Source organism: Lissotriton helveticus, chromosome 11, assembly GCF_964261635.1.
Source record: "Lissotriton helveticus chromosome 11, aLisHel1.1, whole genome shotgun sequence".
NCBI classification, from domain to species: Eukaryota; Metazoa; Chordata; class Amphibia; order Caudata; family Salamandridae; genus Lissotriton; species Lissotriton helveticus.
Genome location: NC_136072.1, coordinates 851,656,806 through 851,680,101, shown reverse-complemented (window position 1 = coordinate 851,680,101; position 23,296 = coordinate 851,656,806). Strand labels below are relative to the sequence as shown.

The following is a 23,296-nucleotide window of genomic DNA, read 5'->3' as shown; positions in this document are numbered from 1 at the left end:
TCCTCTAGCAGCGCAGCCGCCGCCGAGCCCACCCTCCCCGTTTTTTCCTCCTCCTCATCTCTCCGACCCCCACCCTTCCTCCCTACAGTCCCCGTTCCCCCATCCCATTGTCCTTCAATTCCATCCGACGGAGTCTAGCTGTTGATTGGGTCAAGTCGTTCTTGATTTCCGTGTCTCAAGTGCTAATATTTATTTAAGAAGGTGAGAGTGTGCTGACTGCCCAGCTTTGTTTAATTAGCGAAATATTAGTTACAAGTATCGCTGCTATCCACTCCCCTTTTATCCCCTCCTCCCTTTCACCGACACACTTTGATCCTCTTCGTCATTTGACCCGCCCCGTGGCAGTCTCAGAACTTCAACGTTTTTTCCCCTCATGGGGTAGAGGGTGGAATTCAGTTAAAACTACCGACACTCCCAACACATGTCGCCCCTCTAGTGAAAATGTAAATAAGCCAACCAAGTAAAAGTTGCAAGCCATCCGCACCACCCTATATGCAGCCTTTTTCCGCAACCTCTTTAGTGGCACTCTGCACAATGACACTTTTGTGTTACTGTCAATTCACCAGTAAAGTAAAAATAATGAAATATTGCGAAAGCCGACGTTGCGACGTTTAATGGAATTGTTTTGGGCACCTGAAATAAAACCAAGTAATGATGTCACTTGTGCAATGGTATGCTGTATGTTTATCGATGTGGCCACTTTTACCTTTCTCCACCACATAGTGACTCCAGGGTACTTTGTTAACACCCTAAAACATGCACATACTGTAAAACCTGTCCAGAATGCTTTAATACCCGACGTCAAGATGCATTTAATACTGGGGTCTAATTAAAAATAGTTTAGGCACATGTTAAACACCACGAACGGGTGCCATGGAAATTATGGGTATTCCTAAAACCAATTTGAAGTTACAGTGTTGCCATCAAGATATATCACTGAAGAGTACTAGGTCTAGAGTCAATGCCCTTGAGTTTTTCCCCTTTGTCTCTTCCGGAAATCTGTTGCATGCAATGAAAATGAAGCAGGGATATAAGTTATCACTCATTCTGACCACCAAATAACCCTATGAAATGATCCCTGACCTAAATGTGTCCCCAAATTAGCTTTCATCAATATGTGATTCCACGTTAACTCCGTTAAACATTCTACTTTGAAAAAAACGTCTTTCTGTGCAGTCCTTTAGTTAATCCCACCAAATGTAAAGGACACCAAAACGTGTACAACCTCACGATAAAAAGAAATGCTTTTAAACTGGGACTGTCAAATACATAAGATAGGCTTGTTTGTGATTTGGATTTGACTAGGCTTTTTGAGAATACACAAAAATAAACTCTGTGGGTTTGTGTGTGGCATTTGGGAGAGATTAGGCTTTTGGCATTGTAAATGACAATGCCATTTATTTATCTGTTTTCACAACCAACACATAAATAAAAATTGTGTCATTTACAATGCCAATAGCTCTAACTTTTGCAAAGGCGAGACCGTTGCATTGTAAATGCTTGTTATATAAAACCTGTGTGGTGTCCCTTTGTAGTGTTGTCACTTGATTACTGTATGTGCTCACAAATGCTTTACACACTGCCTCTGAGATAAGCCTGTCTGCTCGTGCCAAGCTACCAAGGGGGTGAGCAGGGGTTGTTTTAGGAGTGTACCCCCTTACCCTGACCAGATGCAAGGGTCCCTATTTGTCACAAGTAACTACCTGTGCCTGTGCCAACTAGAGACCCCCAAATCTAACAAATATGGTTTCTATTCATCATTATACTTTATTTGGTTTTTACAAAGAAAACCATAAAAGTTAAACAAACATAGATAAAAAAGCTCCATCTGATGTACAAAAAAACAGTACCGTATGACCATCATGGGCCCATAATTACAGAGTTACAAAAACAAGCACCATATCGAGAACAAAAGGGTACAAAATTAGAAGTAACATCATCAAAGCACCATGAAATACAAGATTAATTATTAGGGCTATATCAAGGGCAATAAAACCATTCCAAATGGCCCCATAAAATAAAAAATTATAAACATAAACAATTTTTCTATTCAATCATCTAAACAGTAAATGTAATTTATTGTCTTAAGGCACACATTATAAAAGGCAAACTCATCTTTATAGTGAGTATATATCTACTAAGTAAGGATTTTTTATATATCTCATTTGATGCAATAGAAACACTTAATTTGAGTCAATTCACTAATCCTACAGTAAATGCACTCTAGAAATAAATATCCAGTGCAACACTTATTTTAATATTGTTGAACCACAGGAGAAACATGTGCTAAGTGAACGTTCATGTTATGAAATTGTGTAGTGTAAAGGTGTGGCCAAAATGTGCACTGCACTAGTACTATATTGATAAGATCAGAATCCTGACGCTAAAAGGTGGTTGTGTTCACAGAAAATATTGAGATCAGAAAATACCATAAATGTTTTTCCTAATGATCCCAAATAATGCAGAATAATTTGACCAACATGAAGTTAATGTTACAGTTAGGAGAACTTACCCTTTGTAATGAAATTCATTATTCCTCAACCTGCCGGATTTATGGAAAGGCAGTAGCCTGTGGACGGGGAAGCTTTCCATCTGATAAAGTTCATGACACCAGTGGATTAAGACAAGGGATGCCACATGGCTCCTGGGGATCGGGGTTGCTGACCTAAATATTTGACCTGCTTGAAGTATATCTTTGAAAGGATACTTTTACTTGAGGAATTCTAAAAGTAGTAGACATTAGTAAGTTGCAGACCATATTGGAAATCAAGCGGATGTGTTTGTTGGTATTTACCTCACTAATAGTGTTCTACAGGTTCTATTCAGGGACTGAAGCATCTTCAAATAAACGCTTTTATCTAACAAAAACGAATATCCAGGGCTGACAGGAAACGCCAGAACACCCTGCATTTCTACACAACTCCTGATCACTTGGCACCCTCACCTATATAGAATATAGAGATATTGGTGTGGTGGAATCTCAACATTACATTTATGTCAATTGGTATAGACAAGAATATGGATTTACTGTGATTGTCTGTCTTTTTACTAAGGGAACTTTAAAGGAAACATAGTAACAGAGCACTCTACATCTATACAGTGTAAACATGCTGAGGCCCAAGGAGAGTACTAATATCTTATTCTGAAAATGTCCTAAACCGATTATTTACTTGAAATTGCTTTGGTTTGATAATATTAAAATCATCTACATTACTTAAATGCCAAGAAGTGGGTCCTGTGCTCACTGCGCCTCTGGACTCAAGCTAGCCTCGCTGATTAGAGGTGATGTCTCGAAACTGGTCCCAAGATGCTTGTTTCTGGGACAGGAAACACCTGGCTTGGCAGTTCGGGCTGGACTGTTCCCATTATGAACAGGCTCAAGACTGCTTTGTATATGGCTGGGTCCAAACTGGGGTGGGCAATGGATTAAACCCAGACCCTTGTGAATGGGGGTGAATGTTTGCCTTGTTCAACATTCCGTCCATCAATTATTCCTTTTGCTAGTGCTGCGTTAGGCCCCAAATCTTTTCTGAGTTAAAGCGTCCTAACTGTCTTTGGTCGGTGGGTTTTTCCTATCAAAATATGTGAATGGCCGTACAAGGAACCGTGGTACCTGTTTGAAGAAGTAGTACATAGGAATTGAGTAAGTTGTGTAAAAGCACCCCATTAACGATTTCCAGATATAGAAATCCTGAAACTGTCTATGACATGGCAAAAAGAAGCTGTCTTCTTTGCTGAGGATGTGTAAAATCAGTGCATTTACAGTAGGCACAGCCCAATTAATAGGATTAATTACCCATTTGAAACACAACACGTTGGTGGCCTTTGTCCAAGATTTATGCAGAATACAGATGTGGTATGAGGGCTCTATGAAAGATCCAGAATTCTCCTGGAAGTATCAACATTTTCGTTTCCGCACTTAACCTTGCTAGATAGTTGTATACTTGGCTGGGCAATGAGTGAGGATTCCAGAGTTTTGCTGCTCGTTCTAAAACAATGCCTCACCTTGTCCACATTATTGAAGTAGGGTACAAAAGAATCTCAGCAGAACAGGCAAAATACAGAGCAGTGTAATTTGTAAATTTTGAAACTTGGTATGTGACTCAAGAGAGCAACACATTGCGATTATTCAGATGGCCTTCAAACGGAATGCTTTTTATCTTCAACCATCAGTCAAGTCAGCTCAGAACTAGTGCTTATGTCTTTTTCTCCCTGCCCAAAAGCAAGAGCCAAGTGGGTATATGCTAGACGCGATGTAGTCTTGAGTATTCCTGGCAGAGTAGCACGTAAGCATTTTCTGTGTCCAAAAGGAACTACAATATGTCAGAAACGGACGTCATCCCAAAGAAAGACTTTTGCCTTAGGACTCTCAGATGAAAGAAGCAGGAACTTACCACTATTTGCAAGCTTTGAGTAATACCTCCAGCACGGAGGTCAACAAAATCATTAGTCAGAAGAAATATCACTCTGGTAGAGACAGGTAGACATAACAAATGATGTTACGTCCAAGCCGTAATCCCAGATCGTCGATAACTAATCAAGCATTTATCCCCCGGGTAAGGAAAGCTAGATGGGGTTGCCATTCCTTCGCCTTTCTAGAGGCTCAGGCATGGAATTCCCTGCCTCTGTATCTGTGGACGGAACCATCTGAACTATTGTTAGGAAGGAAAAACATGGCTATTCTGCAATGTGTTAGCTTAGATCTTAACCCAACTTCATCAAGTAGATCGACATATTACCTGATTTTATTCTTCGGCTCCCTCTCTCGCAGCACTGGGAGGCATCGTTAGGCGTAAACAGGCGCTTTATAAATATCCTTATTATTATATTATTATTACTATTAACCTATACATTAAGCAGTATGTGGTACTGTCTGAGACTTAAAACAAGTACTTCAGCATTCTCTCTAACCCAGGGTTTTAAATAGAACGCTCTCAAAGATATGCTTCAACAAAATAAAATTGTTAATTTGAAGGGGAGGAAATGGGCCTGCAAGGGCTCCACCTAAACCAATGACTTAAGAACTGTAGTTAGTGGCAAGAATAAATCCACATGCATCATTTGTTTCTCTGATACACCTGAATGTGAAAAATGCAACACAATGACCGCTCCTATGGAATCAAGGTATCCAACAGTGTAAGGAGTAATACGCTTCCCTCTGGTCGAGGCAAACACTGAAGTAATATTCCATCCAGTGAGTAAGGGGTCAGTGACATGTGAGATTTGAAGTACTTATGACATCAATACAAGCATGCAACAAGAAAACAGAGATAAGTTAAATCAGTGCTCCATATGTCTTAAAGCAGAACATTGTAGGGAGGCAAACTCGTACAAGGATATCAACAAATTCTAATTGCTAATTTCTACCATTCACAGGCAAAGAAACCCATCCCAAGAGTGCTGAAGAGCCAGTTCCAGCGCCCACGGAGGTTCTCCTTCATGAGTAGCTCCCGCTACAGTGCCCTGTCGTCTTCGGTCACTCCCACAATGGGCAGCACATCATCCCTGATACCCAGTTCAGAGGAAGTTGTTCCTGCAGCCTCTGTCTCTTCTGACATGCCCCGGGAAGCAGAAGACAATGAGTCGATAACAAACAACTCAGTTATTCAAGCCAAGCAAGCCAAAGAAGAGGATGAGTCGCCCATGTCTGAATGTAAGTGTCTCATAGAACTCGTTGAAACATATCCTTATGTGTGAGCTATGAGCGGCCCCATATTAGCCATAGATCTGTACATAATATGAATTTATTGCATGACCATTTTAAATTGGTTCCCAGCAGGTATGAAACTATTATTACAAACAATTGGCAGTCTCTGAAGATCCTTCAGATGTATAAACCTGTAAAAAGCAGTTTCTCACTCCAGTTTGTGCTTCTTCAAAGATAGTCTCAAGATTTGACGAGCATGCACATAAGATAAATACGTCCCATATGTCAGAGATGATCCTCTGGCAGGAAACCTGTATTTGAATGTGCATGGCAATGTGCATTGAAAAATGCATGGGAAATCATGCATACTAGAGGAGTATCTCCATTCAATATGGACAGACATTTAAATGAAGATGGTAACAGGGCTCTCCAAATTGCCTAGCAATGTTGGGGTGCCTGTTTTAGTTTCTTGCCAGCCTAATACCTCTCCTGTACCTCTGTTAATGGTCATTTGCTAGATTCTTTTCTGTTGCTGCCATTGTTGCTCTAGTTATCTCTGTACCATAAATTCTAGACAGAAGTAGCTTCAGTAATATAGTATGAGTACTATTGAACAAGGGATGGGGCAGTGTAAAGAAGATAGGGTTTGACGTTGAGATGTCGGGTGTCATTCAGGGCAGAGGCATGGATGGACTCGCGCAGTACTGCTTTTAGATTCAGATTCCATAGCATGCAGGTTCTCCAGTTATTGTTGCTCACGGAGTGTGTCTAGCGGTGGGCTCTACTTTTCCATGCCTAGATAAGTGACACCTGCAACTATAAGCCATGTAGATCGACAGATCTGAGTTACCGAGTTTATATTGAAAGAGAAGACCAGGTGTATGGGCAATGGAGACGAAAAGCAGAATTGGTGCATAAGACCACTCTCTGAATAGCAAAAGCATAGTGGAATAGTACCCATTATTCTGATACTCCTGCTTGCAGATTCCTCATCTTGTGAATATTCACCAGGCACTAGGCTGAATTTAGAAACTTCAAAACAGTACTCCTTCACACCTGTAGGTGGTGGTGTTCAGCTCTGCACCAAAATTGTTCCACTCTGGACGTGATGACCAGAGCAGGCTATAAACCCCACCCCTGTGCACACTATCTTTATTTCTGTGCCTTCAGATGAGAATCCAGAGCTATTACTTAGTTTTTTCAGGACTTTTTTCGAGGAAATGTCTCCTCCCAATACAACAGTGTACAAACCGCATAGGGACTGAAACAAATAGATGTCTGAGACAGACCTTCACATAGTGTGATTGTAGTGCCTGTGGCAATAACTATATCTGGATGAATCTTAAGGTCGTACGGGAGCACAAGGTGAAGCTTTGTCTCCAAACATCGGAAGACTCCGCGCCGTAACAGTTTTCCTGAACTTGTTTCCACAGCAGATCTTCATAGCAGTCTAATTGTTCTGGTAAGTCCAAAAATAAGCTTACGAAATCCACGTGGGAATCAGCCATGCAAGTGTTTCAACGGGCCAGATGTCTTGCTCCCAATCTCCTTTGGAGTCTGGTCACCAGGCACCCTGAATTTCTTTGTCAGTCAGCGATGTAGCAAGTGAAGGTCTTTGGAGAGGCAATGCTGCACATTTTCAGCACATCAAACAGCACATGACAGGTAGCAATATACATTTGGAAGGACAGGAAGAAACCAAGGGAGAAACAGCCATGAAGGAACCGAAAAACATGAGAATGGAAACCTGAAGTGGATTATCTGTGGTGTCCCCTTAAAAGACAGCTGTAAACCATTAGGCCTGTGGTTGTCATTTTGAAGTTGAAGAGAGAAGTATCAGTAGCTAGGAGCACAAAAGGAAGCAGGCCTAGGTAAGAGACTCTCCAGCAGCACATTTCATATACTCTCCTCCAGATGTTCAGCATCTTATGAGGCCCAGGAACTATTGAACTCCATACAATACAGCAGTTCACTGGGCAGGCCTGCTTTTCTTATGCAACACCTTGTGACGGACCCAGAAATTTGGGACACCTGGCAAGACCAGATGGCACCTAAGGAGATTGGGAGCAAGGCTTTGTGGCACGTGTACGCACTCACATGGCTGATTCCCACTTGGATTTCTTGAGCTTCTGTAAATGCCAGCTCTCTTCTAGGTTGCTACGCTCATGCCCTATGGGACACAATGTCAACATTTTGCCAGCAGTTCCAGATGACCTGTGGGCATCCTTGACCCAAGCTATCCAGAATAGTCGCGTTGCAGAAAACTTTGTGATCCTCTCTGGCTTGGACGTGATGGGCTGCTTAGTTCGGGACAAGTGTGGTGCTTCAGCTCCATGCCTGTGGTCAGGAGGCTTCTGGGGGATGTCATTCGATGGCTCTCAACCCTGGAACATTTTAAGGAAAGTAGGGCGACAGCAAGTTCCTTAGGCCTGTCTGAATTCTCCAAACAGGTCTGTAAACAATATCGCCCCCTTCAAGGCAAATGTAGGGGTTCCCAATACCACCAGCCAGCTAAACGGCTTTCCCAGACCTTTTGTTGGGCCATATTTCTCTTCGAGCATGATGGTTACAAACAGGTTTTTGGAGATTGAGGGTCAAAAAATTGTTTGGTATTCATATTTCAAGTTTTGTGAAGCCAGAGCACAAAACACAAGTATGTCATTTATGAACCTTTTACCTAGATTTGTTGGTGATCTACCTTATAATGCCTAGGCTTCCCCCACTCACTACCACTCTGCCCCTCACCCTCCCCAATGACTGAGCTCTGCTGAACATTATGTACTGCTCTCCTCTGCCTTTGGGCCACATGTGTGCTTTTGAAATACAATACACCTTTAAAGTTCTTCCAACAGATAGACTTTAGTATGTCACGTGCCAAGGATAGATAGATATGAAGGCTAGATATGTAGCAGTAGAACCAATCTCATTTCAGACCAGTCTTAGCGTCAAATATGTGTGGGAAATAGTTATTTGCCTTATTTGTGCCTGGAAAAGTTAATAAATCATGGTCAAGCAGTCCAGGTGTATCTAACATACCCTTGAAGGTGTGCCCCATCTGTCCGATGCCATTCCAGTACCTCTAAAATGTTAGAGTACCTGGGATACAGTTAGTCCACTGACAGCATGTGGACCATAGACATAATTGGTTTAACGTAATGCATTTGTCATTTTCGAGCCACATGACTAGGAAGAACTGTTTATTATGTAGCCAGTACTTCTTGAAGGCTGGAAGAGTTGGGGTGGTGTAACTGTGTTCTGACTGTGGTACTCTTTATAGATGCCATCTTGTGCAGAAAATATTCTTTCCTGTAGACTGCCTTATTTCTAGAAGAGTTTGTAATGTTCATGCTTTGCTTACTAGGCTATGCCTGTATCTATGCTCTGGAGGCTTGTGAGGGAGAGGCAGATCACGTACCCGATTATGGGGACGAGAGTGTTCTCAGTTGCATTCTTCATGGAGCCAGTCAGCCTATAAAAGAAAACAACACTCAATCATAAATGAGGGAGTCAAGAAATGAGGTTACGGTCAGGAGGAACGAAATTAAAAAAAAATAAGATAAAGAGGAAACACAAAAAAGGGGAGGAGCCTAATAAAGAAGAAATATTTTCTTTCCCGCCTTACCAGGACCTGGAAGACGCAACCGTTTCCAAGACAGGAGGTGCCACACTGAAGACTACCCTGAGGACATCTGGAAAAAGAAAGGACGCTGAGCAGTCCCAATGATTTGGGAAAGTCAGAATAAGCTTTCAAATGTCAGAACATCAGGACATTCCAATATATCAGCAGAGTGGGTATTGGCCTAGAGTGGTCTACCCTTTGCTAGACAGAAACACTCCAGTCCTTGCCGTGAGACTTACTGTCCCCACAACATTCCATTAGGATCATGGCTCAGTCATCTAAGTGTCATGAGGCAGAGAAGAGCATAACCAGTATCTTAGTCACAAATAGAAGTTCCTGAATATAAAACGTATGGTGACTGAAGAAAAGACAACAATTGTGGCTGCTTGAAAATGGGACAACAGCTCTGAAGTAGATACTCTTGTTTGTGCTAGCCAGCTAAGGATATATTGAGTTTTTTTGGACTTACAAAGAGATAATTACTATATCCCCGAGATGGGGAGAGGGAAGGGTGACCCAGAGAAGAAGTCTAAAAAGGAAAGGGCCTAGGTTTTAATCACTTCGGCGCTCATGACGAGCTCAGCTCATCATGAGTTACGCCGCTCGCACGCTGATGACGAGCTGAGCTCGTCATGTAACGCGGCTTTTTTAAAAACGCAGCTGGAAAACCGCTAGCGTGCATGCGGTTAAAACTGCTAAGTAAATAGTAGAAGTCGAGAACGCAAAGGGTAAGAAAAGGGAGAGTGAAGAAAGAAGAGGGAATTAATAAGAAGGGACACCAATCGAGGAGATGACTTTGAAGTGGCCAAAAGATGTGACATTTACCTGAGGGAAGAAGAAGAGTGAAGATGAGAAAAGGGCTAAATCCTGAAGGAGGGAAACTCTGGACTATGTGAATTCACCTGGGATTAAAAAGGGTGCATCAAGGGACTAGGGAATAAATGCAGACTAAAAGATTCCAGTACTTATGGAGTCATTTTGTACCTGGCCAACCTCACAACAAGACTTTTCTCAGAACCCATGCACAGCTCCCTCAAAAGGTTGTTTCACACTTTCAAATGTTATTTATACTTTTTGCCATTTTCCTTCGCGAATCATTTAGCTCCAGCAGTGCAATCTTCCTCTTATTGTGTGTTCTCTACAGATTCACATGCAAGCATTATCCTCCCTACTTTTTGCGCATTTTCTGTACTTTCCATCTACTTGTCTTGTAAAATATATAATATAATACCCAGGAATATAGGATTGCGCAATATCACTGTTATTACAATGGAATGTATGACTTGCAGACGATTTGAAAACGGTATGTAACTTTTACCCTGCAGTCTCTAAACATGACTTTTACCCCTCAGTCTTTACCTCGCTGACACCTAAACTCCCCATTGTGTATAGCTGTCTAGGAGGAATACAGAAAGCCCATCTGAGAGAAATGCCCAGTCATGTGACCCAGAGACAGGCTGCAGGCAATAAATGGATAAGGCAAGAAAATACCAACTCTCTAAAAGTGACATTTTCAAAGTTGTAATTTAAAATCCAGAGACACTAAACATAAACCAAATACCTGTTCCTATTTTGAAATTACACTTATAAAATTATAAAATGTAGTAAGTTAACTCCAATTTATCCTATGGGAGAGGTAGGCCTTGCTGTAGTTAAAAACAAATGTAAGGGTTTTTCAATACCAGGACATGTAAACCTAAAGGTTTACAAGTCCATCTTTTACATGCATTGAACCTTGCCCTCTGGGCTCTCTAGGGCATACCGTAGGTTTACTTTGCCATATAGAAATGGCAGTTTACAACTGCACATATACAGGTTGAATAGCAGGCCTGAGACACGTTTAAAGTGCTACTTAAGTTGGTGGCACAATGAGTGCTGTAGGCCCACTAGTAACATTTAATGTACCTGCCCTGTGGACAGCCAATGCAACTTTACTAGGGACTTACAAGTAAATTAAATACGTCAATTGGGTATAAGCTAAATCATGTTTTAAGGAGAGCGCAAAAACACTTTAGTACTGTTAAATCAGTGGTAAAGTGTGCTGAGTACTAAGGCCAGCAAAAACAAATTCCAAAAAAACAGGAGGCCTGAAGACAAAACGTTAGGTTGAAAACCATGCCAAGGATGCCAGGTCTAACAACACCTATTTCCTAATATGTGATGTCAAGTAATTGAAGACAGCACATTGCACTGCATTAAATGACTATTTTAAAAACCCTCTCATTTATCAAAATGCTTTTAAATGATCTTACTTTGAGACATAAATTCCAAAATCAAGGGGAGATGAAGGGATCAAGGTGGTACCCATGGGATAGGTGTATAAACCAGCTGATTATTTAAAACCCTACCACCTTCCAACTGATTTGTTTTTTGCTCATATTAACAGAATCACCCCCCATATTCAATGTTGATGAACAAGATTGACAATGAGGGGGGGAAGAAATGTCTCCCAGATTAGCTGGGGGGAGAGGGAGAATACAAGTGTATTTTTTTTAAAACCTCGAGAGGTCCCTCAATGCACTTCTTTTAAATGGGGGAAAACTCACCTTTAACTAGAGTAAATACACAGAGGGAACCAGATGATGTAAAACTAGGGATTACAACTTGGAATGTGGCTGGGATATCAAATAAGTTTGATAATGAGGAATGGATAAAATTAATAGATAAGAGCCACATATGGTTTCTACAGGAAAACTGTCAGACACAGCACTTTACTGTGGATGAGTTTGTCACTGTAACTACTCCGGCCTTCCCTCTGTAACATGGCAGAGCCAAGGGAGGTGTGGCTGTATTAATTTCAGCTTCAAATAATGGAAACATTGTCACATCAAACTTGCTACCCTCCTTTCTCCAAGTAGCATCTTTACACACAATGACATCCCAACGATTGGTGCTAGTAAACTTCTACAACAATGTGTTTAATAACCAAAAGCACCAAGATGTAGAAGATTTGGGGCGATATTTGGATGCCTTCCTTGAGGGCACCAAAAAGGATTACATGATAATTTAGGAAGTAGATTTCACTATACAATAATGTCATCCTTCCAAGGTCAAGCCCTGCGGCATTGCTGATGTTAAAGGAAATCCATGGTACTCTTTTCCACACGGTAATTTTGGTAGTTGCTTAAATGAATTATTAGATAAGTACAACAAGGAGTTGTTGATACATGATTGGTTGCAAGAAAGGATTCCATTTCCCACACTTTCTATGGCATACATGTAGTTCTTATATCGATCACCTGATAGTTTCCTCATCAGCAGTAGATTTAATTGGCCCCTATACATTGATACAGTCCTTTATAGTGAGCATAAGCCATTATCGCTTGAATTGAAAGCTGGACATAAGACTATCTTAACTTTGCCATCTACCCTAAACATTGAAGTGGCAACTAGGAACGGTATTAGCCTCAAATGGGACAGTGTTGATACAACTGTAGTTCTAGGTGATGTCATTAGTTAACATAAGGACAACCTTGTTCTAACCCTGAGACACCACCAGGGGCTATTGTGGAGGCCTTTACTAACATAATGCCTAAGTATTGCAACTAATTTGAAAAGGACAGGCACTGGAGCCCAGCGGAAAACCAAAGGATGGTTTGATACATCATGTTCATTAGCAAATTGTAAATTAACAGAGGCCCTACAGTTAGTTCCTAGAGATTACAAGGAAATAAGAAATTTAAGAATTCAATATAAATTAGCTTTGAAGAAAAGGAAGACATATTTGCAGGAAGAAGCTTGGGGCAAACTAGATCAAGCCACTTATTTTTCACAGGCTAGAAGATTGGGCATTGGAGAACACAGTATACTCAGAGACAACCCTACTGGTTTAAGAAGGAATATAGGGACAAATGAACAATTTATTAACCATAGCCTTTTGATCAGCAAACATACTGAGGCAAAACATGGGTATATCTACTTATGCTTTGCCGATTTAAGTAGTGCCTTCGACCTTGTCAATCATGCTATATTATGGAAGACCCTTACGGAGTTTGTGGCCTAGGTAGATATAGTCACCTATCTCAAATCTACGGAAGGTTGACTACACAAGTGAGATATGGGTTGTAGGCGCATAAATACTTTAGGGTATTGTTGTGCTCTACAAATACATCGTCATCTGAGGAGGAGAATGTACGGCCAGATTTAGTGGAACTAGAAGCATAAGACAAGGGTGCATTTTAGTGCCTTTTCTCTTTTCAATATATATCAACGGAGTAGATAAGGCACTACAACAGTAAGAAGCAGATTTCCCTAGAGTAGGCCTATGTAAGACCCCTGTACGCCGATAATCTGGTCCTGATATCAAGAACTGCAAATGGCTTGCAGCTCTTGATCGAGGCGTTCCCATCGTATGTGGAAAAACGGGGCTCAAGGCTCAATGTATCTAAAGCATATACTATGTTCTGTGGGTGAGGCAACCCCAAAAAAGGCCATATTATGTGAGGGATGTTAAAGTGGTTGAAGTACAGAGCTTCTGTTACCGTGGCATTCAATTTTCCAACACTAAGTCATTGGTCCTGTACATTAGAAATGCAAAAGCTAAAGCAGTTAGAACTATGGAGGCCCTGAATGGATTCTCTAGTAAAGTAGGAAATAAGCTCATAAGAGAATTGACTCAACTATATAGGAGCAAATGTATACCTACTGCTATATATGGGACCGCGGTATGGGGCAGGGCAGAGAGTATTTCCCTCCAAACTCGGGAATTTTTTTTTTTTATGTAAGATATTGGCTGTATCCTGCACTGTTTCATCGTATATAAGTCCCAAAGAGCTTGACATGCCTATATAAAAGACTTGATTGATCAGAGCTCTATTACTTGCTGGTACAATATATGGAGTTAGACAGGCTCAAAATATACAAAAGATGTAATATTTGATTATTTAAATCTTAATCATTGTCATAAGATCTCTTGGTTGAGTTATGTCAATAGATTGCTTACCGAGTCTTTTGAGGGAGTAACTATTCCCAAATCAGCAAGTTTCCTGCAGTTTAGCAAGAGGGAGCTCGAATTGCTCTATAATAATCATAGGAGGTTTACAAGGGAGAATAGTGTGAATGGTAAATCTTCTGTGATAAGAGATATATAAATTCAGTCTTAGCCAGGTTTACCTAAGTATCTATCATTAACGAAAAACACCCAGCAGAGATTCTATCTGACACGTATGCGACTGGGCGCATTACATCTGCTCGTGGCCTGCCCTTAGAGGGCCACTTGGATATCTGGCTTGCCAAAATGTCCCTTTGATGGTTGGGCAAAACACTCTATCATCTTTCTTATACTCTTTTGCGGCCTATATAGAGACATAAAGAGTAGTCTGTTACGCCCACTTTTCTTCCCCCAGAAACTCTTCTTGTACCAGGATGCATTTAAATGGTTATGTAATGTCGAGACTCAATTAGCCTGTTATACTGTTTCGATGTATATTACACGTGTTATCGCTAAAAGAAATTTTGGATTGGACTATCTGTAATATGAAGATCAGAGTCTACAGTACCCTGAATAATGGAGGATATATCTGGCAAACCTATTTTTAAGAAATAGACATTTATGAAATTGATTCTAATAGTGATTTTAGGATTTTAGACTGTCTATTTATGTGCAGCTCTATATAGGATGTAAATTGGATCAAGATATTAATTATATAACTGTATAAATTGTTTTGCTTATTATATTACTTTTTTATATTGTATTTTTGCGAAGTTTTTTAATGCCATGTGTTAGATTTGGGGGTTTCTAGTTGGCACAGGTAGGTACTTGTGACAAATAGGGACCCTTGCCTCTAGTCAGGGTAAGGGGGTACACTCCTAAAATAACCCCTGCTCACCCCCTTGGTAGCTTGGCACGAGCAGACAGGCTTGTCTCAGAGGCAGTGTGTAAAGCATTTGTGATCACGTACAGTAATCAAGTAACAACACTACAAATGGAAACCGCACAGGTTTTATATAAAAAATAAGTATTATTTATATAGATTTAACACAAGACCACAAACGACAAAAATCCACAATACTGTACTTAAAATGGTAGAATTTAGCTCAGTTCTCTTTAGATCTTAAGATGCAATACTTTGAGTCAATGTACCTTAGGATGCGTCACGCTTCTACAACGAGAGTGTTGCAGAGATGGAGATACAGCAAAGATCCGGTGCAAATAAATAAAGACGTTAAGTTCTTCCTGATGCTGTACGCTTCTCCGATGTTGTGAGAAGCCTCGACTCGATGCGTCAGCTACTGCGGTGACTCCCTTGTTGCGTGAGGTGACAACAGGGGCTTTGATGGGGACACTCTTCTCCGATGATGTGAGACGCTTTCGCTCGATGCGACAACTGCAGCGGCGACACCCTTGTTCCGTGATGCGACAACAGCAGCTCAGACAGCGGCACGCCTCTCCGTGGATGCGAGGCACTTTTCTTGATGCGGTGCAATGCGACAGCTACAGCGGCGTCATCCACGATGCGATGGCAGCGGCTGCGACGGCGACACACTTCTTCAGGGTTGCAGGACTTTCTTGAGATGCGGTGCAATGCGACAGCTACAGCAGCGTCATCTCCGTGATGTGACTGCAGCGGCTGCGATGGCAACACGCTTCTCCCTCTTGAGTCGCACTTCCAGCTCTTTGCAGCACGCAGTCCCTCAAAAGGCCCCAAACAGCAGCAGGCACTTCCAAAGAACTCTTGGGGAGCTGGGGGGTTGACGTATGTTGTCCCTGAGACTTCAGCAGGGAGGCAAGCTCTTCTCTCAAGCCCTTGGAGAGCCTTACAAGTGTAATAAAGCGCACAAAGTCCCTTCTCCTTTCTTTGGCAGTCAGGCAAACACTGCAGGCTAATCCCCCAAGCAGCACTTCAGCCTAGAGATAGTCTCTCCTTAGTTTCTTCAGGTTCCTCTCCTCAGCAAAGGTGTCTTATTGTTGTCCAAAAGTGATCTAAATTCTTGGGATCAGGGTCCCAATACTTATACCCCCAAATTATTTGTTCTCTGAAGGCAGAGAGGCCTTTGCCTAGTCCAAACCAGTTCTGGTCAGTCCTGGAGGACTCTGTTGACATGACTCCTTCTTTCCTTTCACAGTGCAGGGCAGAAACATCAGACGCCCCACAGGAGGTGGAGCCAGCATTGTGGAGGGAAGGCACAGCCCTGGAGCACTCTGTTGACATGACTCCTTCTCTCCTTTCACAGTGCAGGGCAGAGACATCAGACGCACCACAGGAGGTGGAGCCCGCATTGTGGAGGGAAGGCACAACCCTATTCAGGTCCCAGGTGCAACTCCTCCCTCCAATCTAGATGCAGTTCTCTCTATTCACCACTGGGCTGACTCACTCGGTCTCCTGGAATCCCCCAGCCCCTGTCTCTCAAACTCCAGACAAGGAATACACAACCTAGCAGAGGCAGGCATGGATAGTTAGACAAGAAAACACCTACTTTTTAAAAGTGGTATTTTCAAACACAGAATGTTAAAATCAGCTTCACTAAAATATGTATTCAGATGTATTCAGGCATACTGAACTCGAATTTCTACCATCCTCCCTGAGTAAGTTAGGATTATAAAATGTAATAATCTAACTCCCCATTCTGGCCTATGGTTAAGAGGTAGCCTTGCAATAGTGAAAAACGAAAATAGCTGTAATTCACTATTATGGCATGCCACACACACCAGGGCATGCCCTACCTTATACTTACAATGCACCCTGCACTTGGGCCTACCATAGGTGTGTCTGACATGAAGACAAGGGAAGGTTTAGGGACTGGCAACTGGGTGTACTTGTCCAGTCAGCATGGCAGTACCAGACTGCGCACAGGCTCTGCAATGGCAGACCGTAGAAACACTTTTACAAGCTGCTTCTGTGGGTGGCACAACCAGTGCTGCAAGCCCACTAACAACATTTGGTTACAAGCCCTGGGCACTCCCAGTGCACAGTACTAAGGTCTGACAGGTAAACCAAACCAGCCAATCATGGAATCACTAATTCATACATTCATTTACAATAGGGAGCACTTGCACTGTGGCACTGGACAGCAGTGGCACAGTGCCTTGAGGTTCTGTGAATTCTGAACCCGTGGGTTCCATTTTGTGTATGGCAGACATTTTGTGGTTGTCCTCACATAGGCCGATGACTGTGGCTGAACTAGTCTTTTAAGGACATGTACACCTTAGCTCGAGTTCGTGCTGACTCCTGTTTGACCTGAGTGAACTGACCCTGTTGCCTGAAGCTGACCTTGTTAAACCATTTCCTGCCCTTTAGCTGATCAAGATTAAGGATCAGAGCACAGGACATCATAAAGTTTTACTGCACACAAACATGCTTTATCCTACTTCTAGCTGTTTCTGCTCCTTCTTTTATGGTCTATTTACGATATGGGTTGTGGTCCTTTTTATTATGGGTTTGTCCGGCTTGTCTAAAGAAGAATGTTGAGTTTGTTCAATGATTGTTTATGGGCCGGACAACTGTGAAATGGGTTTGTCGTCATGCAATACTTTCATTATGGAAACATGTGATTGATTAAACTGTAAACAAGGAATGTTTGCCTGAAGCATAATGTTTGGCATAAAAAGGGATGACTGGCTTTGTACAGTTGAGCTGTCTCCTGAGAACTCATACCGTGATGATTTCTAGGACTTCTGTTACTGGCTGCAGCCAATAAATGTGATCTTTGACGCCACTCAGAAGTATCCTGTGTCTCTGTATTCTAAGACAGATGAACCCGAAGACTTTGGGCGTGCCCCTGGCGCCGCTGGGTTCTAAAACCCGGTTCTTCAGCCTAAAGCATCTAACATCATTAAAAACACATGAGGCAACAGCAAAAATGGAAGGGAGACCCACGCCAAGGTGCTAGGTCTAACACCATGTATTTTAAACCTGCTTTTATGGATAAATAATTATCCAAATAAAGATTAGATTGATTCAAATTACTATTATGTATAAACCAACAGAAAAACATTATTTTGTAAGTTTCCAAATCCAAATGTGAGTTTTGTGTCAGGTCTGAATTAAATATATACAGCAACATTTTCATTAATGCAAATCAAATCTATATATATAATTTTAAAGACTACTTTTAAAAATTAACTACAAAATCTAAAAACAATATTACCAATGTAAATAATTACAATTGTAATATAATTTTTCAAATCATAAAAAAAACATTCACTTAGAAAAGAACCAGTTATAATTTACTGAGCTAACTGTATCTTGCGCCCCCACCACGCACATTACCGCACGCATTGCATCACTTATGACATGTACAATGACATCACTAATGACATCGTAAATTATTGATGACATCATGCACCCTACTGCTGTTCAATTTAGTCTCCAAATTGGTACAGTCTTTGATATCTGTACACTAGTACTAAATGCCTCAGAATCATAGTAAGCATTAATTGCATAAACATACATGCTAATGTAAAATAATGATACCATTGCCCACCTCTCTAGAAAAACAGCCCCATTAGGTGGCCAAGCCCCTACTAAGTACATCTTTCGTAATGTGCACAATTGTTCACAGATAGTCCACTACTTTCAGACACACAGGCCCCATTGTGTGACCAAGGCCCTACTATACACAGCCTTCTACCTGTGAAAAACACCTCACAAACAGCCCTCTCCCTCCAGACAACCAAGCCCCATTAGTTGGTGAAACTCCTACTATCTACAGCCTTTTCTCTGTTCAGTGCTCTTAATGGAGAGCCTACTGCCTACACACAACCAATCCCCATTTGTTGGCCAAGATCCTTTTACGAACAGCCTTCCCCTGTGTACAATTCTTCACGGAGAGCTCACTCCCTCCAGACAATCCAGCCCCATTAGCTGGGCAAAACCCCTACTACCTACAACCTCCACCATGTGCACAACTCTTCATGGAGAGGCCACTCTTTCCAGGCACTCAAGCCCCATTATGTCACCAATCACCTACTGCTCACAGCTGTCGCAACCTTCTTAGGTAGTGAAGCCCCTACTAACCACGGCTTTCCTGCTGTGTAGAACTCTTCACGGAGAGCCAACTCCTTGCACACAAACAATCCCCATTAGGAGGTCAAGAACGTTTCACATGCTTACACTCATTAGGAACATAGAAGCTATAGAAAATGTGCTCTAGATGTAGCTCACTAAATACCTTTCAGTGTTGACACACTATAGGAAACTGTCACGTGTCCTCACTATGTACTGCTAATTACCCCATATATTACATCATTCATGACATCTATTATGTCATCATTGATAATATCACCGCAACATTTGCGATATATTTATTGTTAAGAAAACTGCATAACGGCGGAGCAAGCTATGATTACTTTATGGCACTTGTTATAGTTACTTGAAATAACTATAACTGATGGATTTTAGTTGTGTTGTACGTTTAAAACGTTATATTGTCACTGAAATTTTCACATAACTATGACATTACTTTATGTCTTGGTTTTCTCTCTCTCTCGTTGTGTGTGTGTGTATATATATCTTGCCCTTGGAGAAACTTTTTGACATATATATATATATATATATATTACCTACTGGCGGTCGCCAGTAGGTATATATAGTTAGGATTTTTTCTCTATGGGATTTTTGAAAATTCTATGTCTAATAACTTTGGCGTTTGTGGACGGAATTGGCTGAGATTTTCAGGAAAATGGCACATTTTGTTTCTGAGCAGCCCCTGAAAATTTTGGGGGGGTTCGTCAAGGGGGGGCCGAGAAAAAAGGGGGGTCCCAAAACGCGTTTTTCCCATGTTAATTTCCATAGGGCGGTTGGCCTCACTTTTAGCCCGAACGGCTGAATGGATTTGCACGAAACTTGGCAAAATTGTAGGGACTGGTAGCCCGATGTGCCTTTTGTAGGTCTCAATATATGTGCTCCAGTGGATTTTGAGAAATTAACGTTTAAAAAAAGATATATATCTGTAAGCGCGCTCTGGGCAGCGCTCCAGGACGCGTACTTTTCGCGCAACGGAGCTTTGTGAAGCGAAGCTGATTGGTTCTCTGGCGTCTGTCAACATTCCAAAAAGTCCGTAGCGGCCGCCATCTTGTCTCTCGGTAGGATCGAGAGACAAGAGGAGGCCAAAACAAAGGGGCAAATAACCATAAGGGGGCATAGTAGATCCTCCCTGACCCCCTAGGTTTAATGTGGAGGCTTTAAAACGGCCCCGCGGGGCAAAAAAAAAAAAAATTTTTTTTTTGTTTTTTTGCGTGGGTAGCGCCCGGTCCGGGAACCGGGAAGCTTTCTGGGCAGCGTACTGCAATGAAAAATGAATGATAGACTTTTCAAATACTGTTGTTAATTGATTGTTGGTTTTGTTGATTATTTTTTATTTTTTTTTATTTTTTAAGGATTGTTTATTGTGTTTAATAATTTATTAAACTTTCTAACGCGGCACGTCATATGACGCATTACGCGACAACGCAGGTCCAGAATATAGTCAAAATGTCTCCACCAACCAGCGGACGGCACACAACCCCTTTCAGCAGGCTAAATAGTTCTGTTAAATGACAACAGAAGGGACAGGCAACAAGAACCATCAGTCAAAGAGGGGAGGGCAAGTTCTTCTCTACCGGGTCACGTTGGAGCGCTACCGGAACTGATCGAATTGGTAGTCTACAGTGTTTCTGGATGTTTCAGACTGAAGCTGGCGTTAGCATGAGAGCACCACCATTTCGTAGCTCCGTCGTGGCCATTCCACGAGCAATCATGCTAGGCGCTCCCCACCAGAAGCCTGCGGGAGTCGGGGGCCCCCAAGACTTTTGTAGAATCTTCAAGGATGAGGGGACGCTTTCGAGAATGGAGCCCAAGCTCTAGCAGAGAAGCGTCCGAGTTCCAAGGTGTCGCAGGCCCATTTTAGTGGACCACGCCCAAATCTGAAGAGATGGCCGCCATTTTGAGAGTCCTGTGGCAGCCGCCTATCGCTGCACCGCAAGAGCGGGAGCAACTCAAGTACATGGTGAGCGAGACGCTGTAGTCGAAAGAGCGGGCGGTAAACAGCTGAATAGCGGAAGAGGCACAGTGTAGCAAAAGCGGGCTGAATGGCAAATGAAACGGAAAAGGGGTGCCCCACTACAGCGTGTCTTTAGGTAAAACGGATTGTGGGACAAGGTGAAGAATGGAAGAGTCACCAAAAGGAAAAAAGTTCCGCTTGACCCCGGGAGCCGGCCACCTATGTCGGGGGCGATCTCAGGCCACACCAGGGCAACACGACTTGGGGAGGGGGCCGGAGCCAAGCGCCCCCTCCGAGTCCGCGACATGACACCGTCCCTCGGGGGCCTCCGTCAAGCGGTTCAGGGTGGCACCGCATCACAACAGCCCCCACTTACTTTAAGAATAGTGAAGATGAAGCAATTGCAAATAGGCTTCAGACAATGTTACAAGCACTCCTCAAAACTTTGAACTTTCAGAGTGCATGAGTTGGGACAGCGAGGGGTGATTTGGTTTCTCGGACTGTTTTTCTGGTCTCTCACCACTGGCATACTTTAACGTTTTCTTGTTTCTAGGACATTAATAGGTTTTATCATTACGTTATGTTATCGTTTCTTTGTTTGTTGTTTAATAAAAGTTCATGTTCATCAGTGGCCTACTGATTTTCGTTTTCCTATTTTTTTCTTTCCAGGTTGTTTCATGGTAAAGTTTCTGTTAACAGGATACAGTGATCACTTCGTTATTATTGCATATGTCCTTTTCACTAGGGGTGCTCTCTGGTCGGGCCAGATGACGTATCTCTAGTAAATGGTCCGGGTGAAAAAGGTGCATCAATCAGTGGGGAGTAGATAGGCATGACAGATTACAACGGGGGAGAAAGGTCCGCATTACGTACCCTTTCACTACTTGCAAAGATTTTCCTACGTTTATTTGCAAACAGGGAATACCTCCAAAAAGAACTAATTCCCAAACAGTCAATGTTCGGACAATCAATCAATCAATGAGGAATGAAATAGGTACGACGTGTTAAAGGCTTGCGTTACCTACCCTTCACTATCTGCAAAGGGAGAGAGAATATTCCTATTCTTCCTCGTTTGCAGGTAGAGAAGATCCTTAAGAGAATTAACTTCGAACAATTCAATGCTCGATTGAAACAATCAACAAGGGGTACTGTGAACACAAATGAACGCCGCTTATGTACATACGCATTGCTATTTTCAACAGGTTGTTCCTAATGTTTCTATTTTAGCGAGGTCAAAAAGAGATCCCATTAGTGGCCTACTGATTTTGCTCGATTCCTTTTGTTTTTTTACACGATTTTTCGCTATCTGCAAAGACTAAACAGAGTATTGCGACTCTGTGCTTGTTTGTAAATAGAGAATGAACCAAAGAGAACAATCAATCAAATGGAGAGAGAAGCAGGCACGACGTATTACAAAGGGGGCAAAGGGCTGCGTTAACTACCCTTCACTATCTGCAAAGAGAGAGTACTCCTAATAGAAATGAGGGGTGGGGGGCAGTATTCAAAGCAGATCAGTGTGCATAAACACGAAAATGTTTTTACTTACCACGTACTTGACATTCGACAGCTTATGATATTTGCTATTAAAAAACCATTGAAATTCACTGAAAAAACCATAGGTTATAGACCATATATAGTTAGGAATTAGCATTTACAAAACCTTGAAAATTCACTGAAAAAACCATAGGTTATAGACCATATATAGTTAGGAATTAGCATTTAAAAAACCTTATTTTACTCACACAAAACCATTGAAATTCCATATATAGTTAGTTGCACTAACTATATATCGCGCACCCGCAATCCACTGCTGATCATGTCACATATTACATCATTCATGACATGGTCAGTGACATCACTGATGACATCACTGATGACATCTCAAATGACATCAATGACCACATCACTGATGATATCATTCATGTGACAATACAATGCATCTCCTCACGTTTTAATATAACCTCTGTTTCACCCAGTGTTAAATACAGAGTATAATTTTTGAAACCATTGACACACCAATACTAGTTACTACATACGTACTCACTGATTCCTACGTCTACACACACATTCACTCATTCACCCATACAATCATTCATACATACAATCACTCA

The 23,296-nt window shown here is 41.9% G+C and overlaps 1 protein-coding gene across 1 annotated transcript in view; it reads left to right on the top strand.

Annotated features, from left to right (window-relative positions):
* The window catches only part of CCDC60 (coiled-coil domain containing 60), a 532,753-nt gene that overhangs the window by 440,479 nt on the left and 68,978 nt on the right, over nt 1–23,296 (top strand). The window contains exon 8 of the mRNA XM_078665905.1: nt 5,377–5,653. Within this exon, the coding sequence (XP_078522031.1) occupies nt 5,377–5,653 (277 nt within the window). The remainder of the gene's footprint in view (nt 1–5,376; nt 5,654–23,296) is intronic.